This window comes from Sebastes fasciatus, chromosome 9 (genome assembly GCF_043250625.1).
Source record: "Sebastes fasciatus isolate fSebFas1 chromosome 9, fSebFas1.pri, whole genome shotgun sequence".
NCBI classification, from domain to species: domain Eukaryota; kingdom Metazoa; phylum Chordata; class Actinopteri; order Perciformes; family Sebastidae; genus Sebastes; species Sebastes fasciatus.
Genome location: NC_133803.1, coordinates 22,020,745 through 22,032,270, shown reverse-complemented (window position 1 = coordinate 22,032,270; position 11,526 = coordinate 22,020,745). Strand labels below are relative to the sequence as shown.

The following is an 11,526-nucleotide window of genomic DNA, read 5'->3' as shown; positions in this document are numbered from 1 at the left end:
ACCGGCGTGACAATAAACATCTTGAATCTTGAATCATATCTGAATTACTGTGTGGAAGTTTGGGGTAACACTTATAAAAGCAACTTACAACCATTATGCATGCTACAAAAGAGAGCAATCAGGATAGTCAATAATGTGGGATATATAGGGAACACACTGTTTTTAAAGTCACATGCATTGAAATTCATGGATTTGGTCAAATTTAAAACCGCAATAATTATGTTCAAAGCAAGACATAGTTCACTTCCAGGCAATATTCAAAAAATGTTTTGTGACAGGGAGGGGGGTTATAATTTAAGAGGAAAATTTAATTAAAAAAAAACAACAGAGTATGTGTATTTCAGTCTGTGGGGTGGATTTGTGGAATGGGTTAGGTGATGGGTTGAAGCGGAGCACAAATATAAATCACTTTAAAAAGCTATACAAAAGGGAGGTAAATGGTTGATGAAGAGTTGTGATAAGGGTTGTGTTAAGGGTTGGTTTATATCTACTTTTTAACTCCTAACTTTTAAAACTACTATTCAATTGTGTATTAACGTAGATAAGCCCATACACTAAATGCATTTGTAAACCAGGGACATTATGATGCAGATTGTCAAGTATTAAGTATTATTATAAAACACAAAATAATGAGTAAAGAACTGTACAGCATATTTATTAAACCATCTGTGCAAAGAGGAAGGACAGCAAAACAAATCTGAACCAAGATCCTGCACAAACAACACTTACAGTATGTTACAAAAAGGCCAAGAGAGATTTTTATTATGTAGAAAAATAAGTTAGAAAATCACAGCTGGGTCAATGATTTCTTTACCTGAAACTATAAAAATGGCATTACAGGGGAAAGAGCTTTGTCTGTGTATACTTTATGTTTAAACTGTCCGTCTGTCACATTTACATAATGGAATTCGTTTTTTACCAGAATACGTTTCCCTCTTAGTCATGTAACAACCAGTCATTGTCTTAGGAGATTGGTATTTATCTAAAAAAGGAACAAGAGGAACTTGGTAGTCCATTAAAAGTAGCCTCTGTTCTGCATGCAAGTTTCCTGCACCAACATAGTGGATTCATACGGGTGATGAAGCAGCAGCTAAAAAGCTGAATTGCTACTAGCAGACACAAACCGTTAAATAAACTCTCCGTAGACATCAGTTTTCTTGATTCCAGTTGATGTCTCTTTGGTTGGGCACCTAATTAAAGCTCCCCTGGGGGACCGGGATGTTTTCATGAAGGTATTTCATACTGCCTTGCTCAGAGAAGTCAGCCACAGTATGTCCTTCCCCTCGAAGTACCCATTTGGTCGTCAGAAGCCCCTCCAAACCCACTGGACCTCTGGCATGTATCCGTGCCGTACTGATACCAACCTCAGCTCCTGCAAAATAAGCACCGTAAAATGAACTCTTCTGCAACATTTTCAAGACACTGTGGTAGGTCAGATCTATTTACAAAAGGATGTTTATTTCACATTTTTCTCAGGTGTAGTAAGTAAAAGCATGCCTGATGCCGTACATACCTAGACCAAAGCGGTAGCCATCGGCAAAGCGAGAGCTGGAGTTCCAGAACACGCAGGCGCTGTCCACCTGCTGCAGGAACTGTTCAGCCGTGTCTTCATTTTCTGTAATAATGACATCAGTGTGGGAGCTGCCATATTTGTGGATGTGGTCCACAGCCTCCTGCATGCTGTCTACCACCTCGATACAGCACTCCAGGTCGCCATACTCTGTCCTCAGAGACTTCACTTCGGATGGGCTAAAAGTTAAATAGGATGCAAACCGGGGGCCTGCATGGATCTTCACCTGAGAGAAAGCAACAGCACAATGATTTATCAACAGAACAATGAAATAATCAGTCAAAAAATAAACAAAAACACTTAATTGTACTGAATTAAGTGACAAACACTCCAGAAAGTTTGTTTCTGTTTCATCAAAATGTGAAAAACACTTAACCATATACAGTGGAAACCGCTTATATGGATCAAAAAGCTTGGGACAGAATCATTCTGTTTAAATAATTTGCTTATAGTAATCAAGTAGTCCGCTTAAAGTGTTAATTTTGAGTCTTTTCATACATGACAACATATGGAAAAACATTTTAAAACTACATTAGACTAACGTTAATGGAATTTTACTCTCTTAACACTTTGCCTCGCTTACAGCTAGATACCTGTGCTGCGTGCACATTGATATCATAACGGGAAAAGTAGGAATGCGCACGGGGAAAGCACCTGTGGTTGAAGCCGCCCTCGCCAAGTGGATAGATAATGCCTTGTCACATAATGCCCCCAAAGTGAAACTTTGCCGATCCTCAACCGGCTCTGCGTTACGTCTCCCTCCATGACGCTACCGAGTGAGATAATGAGGGGCGCCGTTCCGCATGCACGCTCACGCAGCAGAGCCGGCCAAAAAACAGCAATGCCTCATCCTTAGTGTGGTAAAAGTCAGAAGAATTGGCAGTGAGCCAGTAAATAGCAAAGCGGCCTGTTTCATTACTTTGTATTCATGTAATACATTTACAGAAATCAATTAGATGGTAATCTGCATGAGAAATGATGCACAACAAGTAAAATTTGGTTATAATAATCATCCGTTCATAGTGATCAATTTGACCCGGACAGACGTGATCACTACAAGCGGTTTCCACTGTACTGTGATGCCATGTGTAATACTTGTGCCCAAAATTACGGCATGTCGGTGCATGATTCTTACATGTTCTGTTCTCAGCATATCAATGATCTGGTCAAATATAGGAGTTCGCAGCAAATCCCTGTGAATAAGGAGGGTCTCCATGGCATTGCAGGCCGCAGGGTAGTCACATTTGGAGTCTCTGACTGGAATGAAACATACTGTAAGTTAGAACATGTATAATCATTCAGCTGGTCTGTGTTACCCCAACAAGATAATAACTATTGGGCAACATGTAAAATAATATTAATTACATCTGCTAAAATAGCAAAATATGATTCTACAACTTTCAAAATGCTGCAACCAAACCACAGCACAAAATGGAAACAGAATTTTCTACAACCTTCATCGCCACACACAGGAACCACATACCAATATCAATAGCTTTGTCTATGCTGGCTTCGTTGTCTATGTAGACATGACAGACGCCCTCGCTGTGGCCCAGTACAGGAATACCCTTAGCTGCCCTTTGGATGTTGCGGACGAGCTGGGACGAGCCCCTTGGAATGATCAGGTCGATCAACTTGTCTAGTCTGCACAGATCCTCCACTTCTTCACGTGTGCTCACCTACACATCAAGGTACATTTTATAAGGTCACGGAATATCTGAGTTAATATTGTCATCATGTAAACATTCAAACTGTGTTTCAATAAGGCAATGCATTAAAGCTTTACCAGTTGAATGGCATCTGCCACTCCGTGAATGGAAAGTGCTTCTTGAGTGAGTTGATGTAGAATTTTATTGGTGTTGGAAGCTTCTTTACCTCCCTTTAGTAGCAGAGCGTTTCCACTGGCAATAGCCAGAGCTGACACCTGGAACACAATATTAAATACATGATGTGAGTTTAACTTTCAATGAGAGCAGACCAGCAGCTAAACGTGCTTAGGTCTACAGGCTGACCGACCTGTGGGAGGCAATCAGGACGCGACTCAAAGATGACCAGCAGGACACCGATGGGGACGGTGATCTGTTCCAGCTCTAGGTTGTTGGCCACCTTGGTCCTCCTCAGCACCCGGCCCACGCTGTCCCTGGAGGACACAGCAAGCTGACGGAGGCCGATGGCGAGGCTGTTCAGCTTAGCAGTAGACAGACTCAGACGGTCGATCAGAGGCTGGGAGAGACGACCTATGAGGAAATTGAATAAACGAATAAAAACACTGACAATGCAATACTCTATAGATTTATGTAGAGATATTAATTTTGCTTTCAGCAACCAGAGGCATTGTAAAGATGGAGTGAGAACTTCGCTCATCCAGTTAAAGAGTAGTAGTCTCCCTACTCACTATGCTATAGGCCCTTTTATAGCCAACGTCATGATTATGTCATAGCGTTAGCTGGTGGCAAAACAAAGGAAACCCTGGAGGCAAACACAAATCACCTCAGAGTAGTAGGCAAAAGTTACACATCGAATATGTCATCTTGCTGTGTTGTTGGGTGCCAGAATCGATATTGCATACATCTGAAATGACAAACTGTGATTCGAGGCTCTAGCGAGCTACAATATCTGCAAAGCATTTCAGAGATGGAGAGAAAAATGCTGCAAATAGCTTAGCCTTCTGCTAAACGTAGCCACAAATGTGAGCCTTTTGCTGCAGTAAACCATGGCTTAACTATTAGCAACATTTTCTCTCCATCTCTGAACGCTTTGTCGATATTGTGAGACTCTCTTTTTGATAAGTTTGTCTTAACACGAACACTCGCAGTCACAGAGTTACTGTAAATATTCAGAAAAACTTGTATTTTCTTCAGTCATTGTTAAAAAAAACACCAACAAAACTTGCTGGCCAGTGTTCAGAGAATTATTCTGCCTCTACCTACGCTCCGCCCACAGGAATACATCATCATGTTTACTAACAGATAAGGGGTCTATGCTGCCCTACAACACCAGGCACTCAATGACTCCTGCCAAACTTATAAGCTTACAAGTACTATGTATTCATAAGCCTCTTACTGACAACATGGCTGATGCAGACCAGAGCCAAGATAAATGGCAACCAATGCTGACAACCAGATGATGCAAGCCTCCTTCATATGCCAGTCTCCCTACGGATGAGTGATCCATTGCATTCGAGTCAGACACCTGCATGCAGCTGTGGATTAAGGTGATCATCGGTGTGTCTTCTCTGTGCCTCTGTACCTGATATTGTTGCTAACTCCATGTCTCTCTTGTTGGCACTGAGAATCTCATCTTTCTTCTCTGTAAGCATATCAGCAAGAGAACAGATGATCTCCCCTCTCTGGAAAATCAAACACACACACACACCGATATGATTAACAAACACCACATTCAAGAGGAATTAAAGCTACGACCAGTTCAATGTAAAACACAATGATTGTGCTGACCCCTTGCATCCTGTTGTGGAAATAATGATTCACTTCTTTTCCAGTTTTAGTGTTGATATGTTTTTAATTTATTATGTTTGCTGAACCAAAATATGCTCTCTCCCTATTGTAATGTCATTTAAATCCATTTAGGAATGATATAATGAGGTCAATATACTGTATTTAGGAAACTTAATCTAAAGATTACCTTCATGACTTGTTGGATTAAATCTAATTAAATAGCAATAAATACCATTCCACTGGACCCCGTGAGAAAATCGCCTTCATATACAAAAGCATTTTAGAACCACACTGACGGAGCATGAAACTCACCTGTTCAGGGTCCAGTGAGGCCAGTGTCCTGCCTGCATGCCGGGCCATCTCTGTCTGCTGCTCCACAGTTGGACCTGGTGGTGTCAATAATACACTCATCAATTAAAAACACAACAAGTGGGTCAAATATTCTGTCCAGATGGTTTTACCCAGTACCTGCAGGTTTCACATCAGAGAAGAAGGTGCCAACTTTCTTCCCTTCCACAATGTCTGTGATGACGTGGCCTGTAACTTTAGGATTCGTGCCATTGGCGATGACGACAGACGTCCCCCCCTGGAGCGCCCAAAGGGCTGCTTTCACCTGATTCAAATGACATGATTGAGTATATTCAGTCAACCAACGCAGTCCTGTTTACACGTTGAGATAAAATATTGACTGTCATGCTGACCTTGGCTTCCATGCCGCCGATGCCAACTCTGGACTTAGTGCCGTACGTGATTAACTGCTGGTCTCCAGGATAGAATATATCAATGAGCTTGGCATCATCTGTTCCTGGGGGACTGTCGTATAAGCCTGTGGAATAAATTTCTTTGCTTTTAATCCTTCACACGAACAAAGCAGTCACATTGATATATTTTGACCAAGAGGCCAGACAGTATACACAAAGTTTCTATTAACAGATGACTCATTGAAGGAACATGTTCATGGATAAAAGCAATGCAGTGACAGCATATTATTGCTGAAATGATAAGCTGGTTAACTAATGATGATTTTGATTCCTCATTAAGCATTACACTTCTGTAAAGTTTGGGGGACTCACATGAGACAAAATCAGAGCAGCTGATGCTAAGATATCCTGACTTTTAGTCCCTAGTACGGGAAAAGCTAAAAAAAAAACACTGGATTCTACATTCCCTATAATGTACAGTAACTCAGTTGCATTTTTCATTAGCCCCCCTCTGCCTTCCAAATGCCCACTTCCAGTATGTAACACAGGCTTTCTGTTAACAAGTCCCAAGGACAAGCCAGGAAAATCATCCATTCAGAGCCACAGAAGACATTATAAAACTGTTTTCACAGGCTGAGTAGTACTCCTCGTGACAAATAAAGTGAGCTTTATGTGTAAATTTGATGGAGTGGCCCTTTAAGTCATTTATATTATATATAATTACCAAACAATTGTTATTTACTGTTTCTCAAATACACAGATTTGCGTTTTTTCAACTTCATATCATTGCAAACTAAATATCTTTGGATGGTTTTATGGATGAGAAGACAAAATAAACTATTTGCAGGGATCACTTTGGGTTTGATGGGTATTTGTTACACATTTTGGCATGTAAATTAAACGATTCATTGTTAATTTACATTGATAAAAAACAATCCTTAGTTGCAGCCCTTTAAAGACACCTAATAACACATAAATAGAACTAATATTAATGCACAAATGCAAAGTAAATCCTAATCAATTATCAAATTAGTGGTGATTTTTGTACCTTCAACATCAGACAGGGCAATGAGGAGGTCTGCTTTCATTTCAACAGCCAGCCGTGCAGCCAGGCTGTCATTGTCTTTGATGCTTATAACCTGAAATACAAACAAATTTCATGAAGCCAGAGGGAAAATCACTGCATCTCATTGTATTATTATTATTATTATTATAATACTGTAGAATAACAGCTTATCAGTTGTTACCATGCAACAAAAGACTCCCAGTCCCATTCAAATGCAAAAAAACAACACATGTTCACCTCTTTCCAAGAGGAGCTAACACAAGCAGGTCTGTACACAATATGAAGGCATAAAACAAAACCACCACACAAAGCAGCCTTTAAATTTAAAACCATGTGTCCAAGAAGTTATATGTTAGTGAGGGCGGAAATGTAAGTGAAAGGAAACATACATCTTTCATTTGCGCATGACTTAAGCCATCCACCATCACAACACTGGACCACACTCAGCATTCCCAGCATGCCCTTCACACAGTACCCACATTTACCCCCTGCAGGTCACTGTTGGGAACAGGGGGCGCAACGACAGCATCGTTGGTGTTGATGATAGGAACTATGTTCATCCGCAGCAGTTCATAGAGTGTGCTGTTAAGGTTGCGACGCTTCTGCTCATCATGGAAATCCAGGTTGGTGACCAGAATCTAGAGACAGAAATTTAGAGAATTAAGTAACATTTAAAACTGTCAACATTTTATTCTGTGAGGAAAAGTCGAGTACATACTTGTGCAGTGCAGGTGCTGTACTGGGTGAACATAGCTTCGTACAACGCCATCAGACCGCTCTGTCCAGCAGCTGCACATGCCCTTGCCTCCAAAACTGGAACAGACTGAAAAACAGAGATTTCACCAGAGTTACCCAGACTATGATCACAATTCAACGTTCAAAAGTTTATCACTTCCCAGTGTTCAAGATTCACCATTTCTTTGAGTTGGTTCTGTCCAGAATGCAAGGCTTGTCTGACACTCTGAGACAGCAAGATCTCATGTCTCAGTCTCTGCTTCCCAAACGCCACAGCACCACTGGTGACAATCATCATCTCCCTGCCTTGATTCTGCAGCACGGCCACCTGACAGGACACACAAAGGCGATTACATTCAAAGTTCTTCTTTCACAGCCACAGTTTTTAAGTCTTCTTTGAGCCCCACACAATATTATGTTCACACAGCAATCATCCCAGAGTTCCTCTCTTCACTTTTTTTACTTTATTTAGGATACCCATTAGTTATTACAACAGGTAATCAGGTTATCAAACAGGTATATAGAAGTATATATCACTGCACAATACTACTAGTGTACAGTTGAGCATTAGCTCAGTTAGCACCACAAATATAATCAACCTTCACATAGAGTGTAGGATCATATGTAGCCTAAACTGATTTCTATCTGAGTAATTTCTGTTCTTAATTTCTTTTTAAAACTGATCCTACTGGTAATCTTAGTTAAATGTAGTGGTAGTTTATTCCAGTTTGACATAGTCATATACATTACAGTTTTCTTTAAAGCAGTGGTTTTAGGTAAAGGTAACGTGAAGCGTCCTATGAAGGCATGTCTGGTGTCATAATCATGTCTATCATTGGTGTGAGTTAGCTGTGAATATAGGTGGACCAGGATGCATGCCAGTCTTTCTTCCACCCTCATCCATGACAGCCTGGCATGCATCCCTTCCACACTGCTCCTCATGGAGCAGTGAAGATCAAGGTGGGTAGCTCTGTTTTGAGTGAGCGGGATCTTATTAAGCTCTTGTTTTGAAGCACTAGACCAGATTGCTGGACAGTAATCGAGGTGGGATAAAACTAAAGATTGCATTACTTGTTATCTCTCTGTAGTCTGTCTGTATCAACCATATCAATGTGGCGTTACCTGCTCTACTATCGAGGCCAGACGACCCAGTGCCAGACCGCACTCATCGCGTGTCACCACAGCACTTCCCAACTTCACTACAATACGTTTGGCATGCTTCAGCTCACTGCGGTGGACAAAAGACTTCCCATGGGGACGTGGGACTGCAGAGGATAAAAAAAAGACACATTTTTATTACACATCAGCATGCACCAATGAGCATATTATAGCATTACAGATCAAAGAGATTGTGTCCAGGTCAGGTATGACAAAGAAGTTGGCTGGTTACTTACATTTAGCCTGGCCAAACGCTCTGATGGAGACTGGACAGACATTTGACTGCCGGATTCTGGATCGCAGGTTTGGGCACAAGGCCAGTCTGGCAAACATGGCACTTACAGTAGAGAACAGCTGTGATGAACACACAAACCAGTGTCAGGTGACTCTAACAATAACTGCAATAACCGCATCTGAGATAAGCAGCTTCTGAATATGACAGATAGATAGATAGATAGATAGATAGATAGTAACTTCATTGATCCAGAGGGAAATTCAAGTTTCCAGCATCACAGTTCCATAGTGCAAAACATGTTCATAAAAAGACAGTAAAAAAGCTAGTAGTGCAAAGTACAAAAAAAATATCACTGTCTCACTGTCTTAACACCACACTTAAAATAACAATATAAAACAAAATCAATGAGCATTATGACTGGAAGGCTTTGCATCATGTGCCATGAGGTGATCAGCATTGTGTTGGAAGGCTACTTGACACACTGACACCGGTGAAGATCATATTGTTTGGATTTGTTAGCTCAGACATATTAGCTAACAGCTAAAAACATCCAGGGATTAGCTAAGGTGCTGTCATACAAACAAACTCTAACATATGTGAATCCACTGAAGTTTGCAAGTGAGTCAATAAGGCTAACAGATGGTAGCTATAGTGTGTTTCTGCTGTCAGAGCTAGCTAGCATTAGCTATTATGAGCTAGCTCATTGCCTAGCTCAACAGCTACTTTAGACAAAATGGACCAAATAGATAGTTGTGCAAAATGACTCCTTACCTGAGAGTGTGGAAATGTAGACAACCAACCACAACTACACGTGTGAGAGCACTGCAGGAGACACGTAGTCAGCCGGACTGGCGGTGCTTTGCTGCCACATCCACAGCAGCCCACGTTGGTTGGGAAGTGCTGTAATTTAGCTACGCACAAACGTAGTGACGTAGGATATCTGGATACGCAACGTTACGCAGATTCAAGATTCTAGATTCAAGATGTTTATTGTCACGCCGGTTGTACAGGTACAAACGTGTGAAATACTTTTTAGATAGTACTTTTCAGATAGTACTATTGATGGGTGGACACTTATTTTTTATTTTTCTTATTTATTTATTTGCACATATATAAAACTGCACAATATCCAGTCAAAGAAAAAGAAAAAAACAGAAATGTGTCTATGAAAAAAGTGTCTGAAAAAATAAATTTGAAAAATGTTGGGGAAAAAAAGTCTGAAAAATGTCTGAAAAATTGACTGAAGGAAAAAGTTTGAAAAATGTCTGAAAAAAAAGTTTGAAAAATGTTGGGAAGAAAAGTCTGAAAAAATGACTGAAGAAAAAGTTTGAAAAAGGTAAAAAAAAAAAAAGACTGAAAAAATGTCTGTAAAAAAAAGTTTGAAAATTTTGGAAAAAGAAGTCTGAAAAAATGTCCATAAAAAAAGTCTGAAAAAAAAAGTTTGAAAAAAGTCTGAAAAAATGTCTGAAAAAATGTCTGTAAAAAAATGTTTGAAAAAGGTGTAAAAAAAAAAAAAGTCTGAAAAATTTACTGAAGGTAAAAGTTTGAAAAATGTCTGAAAAAAAAGTCTGAAAAAATTTCTTTTAAAAAAAAAAGTCTGAAAAAAAAAGTTTGAAAAATGTTGGGAAGAAAAGTCTGAAAAAATGACTGAAAGAAAAAGTTTGAAAAATATTGGAAAAAAAAGTCAAAAAATGTTTGAAAAAGGTAAAAAAAAAATGTCTGAAAAATGTCTGAAAAAATGACTGAAGAAAAAAAAGTTTGTAAAATGTCGGAAAAAAAAATCTGAAAAAATGTCTTTCCAAAAAAAAAGTCTGAAAAAAAAAGTTTGAAAAATGTTGGGAAGAAAAGTCTGAAAAAATGACTGAAAGAAAAAGTTTGAAAAATGTTGGAAGAAAAGGTCAAAAAATGTTTGAAAAAGGTAAAAAAGAAATGTCTGAAAAATGTCTGAAAAAATGACTGAAGGAAAAAAATTTAAAAATGTCGGAGAAAAAAAAGTTTGTAAAATGTCGGAAAAAAAAGTCTGAAAAAATGTCTTTAAAAAACAAAGTCTGAAAAAAAGTTTGAAAAATGTTGGGAAAAAAAGTCTGAAAAATGTCTGAAATATTGACTGAAGGAAAAAGTTTGAAAAATGTTGGAAAAAAAAGTAAAAAAATGTTTGAAAAAGGTAAAAAAGAAATGTCTGAAAAAATGACTGAAGGAAAAAAAATGAAAAATGTCGGAGAAAAAAAAGTTTGTAAAATGTCTGAAAAAAAAGTTTGAAAAATATCTGAAAAAATAGTCTGAAAAATGTCCGAAAAAAAAGTTTGAAAAATGAACTGAAAAAAAAAGTTTGTAAAATGTCGGAAAAAAAGTCTGAAAAAATGTCTTTAAAAAACAAAGTCTGAAAAAAAAGTTTGAAAAATGTTGGAAAAAAAAGTCTGAAAAATTTTGGAAAAAAAAGTCTGAAAAATGTTGGGGAAAAAAGTCTGAAAAAGTGTCTGAAAAAAAAAAAGTTTGAAAGTTTTGGAAGAAGAAGTCTGAAAAAATGTCCTTAAAAAAAGTCTGAAAAAAAGTCTGAAAAATGTCTGAAAAATTGACTGAAGGAAAAAGTTTGAAAAATGTCTGAA

The 11,526-nt window shown here is 38.7% G+C and overlaps 1 protein-coding gene across 2 annotated transcripts; it reads right to left on the bottom strand.

The window, feature by feature from the left end:
- Positions 1–639: 639 nt before the first annotated feature.
- Positions 640–9,828, bottom strand: LOC141774211 (delta-1-pyrroline-5-carboxylate synthase-like). 2 transcript variants are annotated; one of them, XM_074646645.1, is made up of 17 exons: positions 9,692–9,828; positions 8,922–9,039; positions 8,650–8,792; positions 7,706–7,855; positions 7,511–7,615; positions 7,272–7,430; positions 6,775–6,865; positions 5,727–5,851; positions 5,494–5,638; positions 5,338–5,411; positions 4,820–4,919; positions 3,587–3,807; positions 3,357–3,494; positions 3,054–3,249; positions 2,706–2,827; positions 1,514–1,796; positions 640–1,372 (listed from the first exon to the last, which is right to left on the bottom strand). In XM_074646645.1, the coding sequence occupies exons 2-17, from the start codon at positions 9,016–9,018 to the stop codon at positions 1,191–1,193; spliced, it is 2,331 nt and encodes a 776-aa protein (XP_074502746.1). In that variant the 5' UTR covers positions 9,019–9,039; positions 9,692–9,828; the 3' UTR covers positions 640–1,190. The 2 variants fall into 2 exon arrangements, with proteins under 2 accessions (XP_074502746.1, XP_074502748.1); XM_074646647.1 differs by having other exon boundaries at positions 7,278–7,430; positions 9,692–9,826.
- Between the last annotated feature and the right edge of the window lie 1,698 nt (positions 9,829–11,526).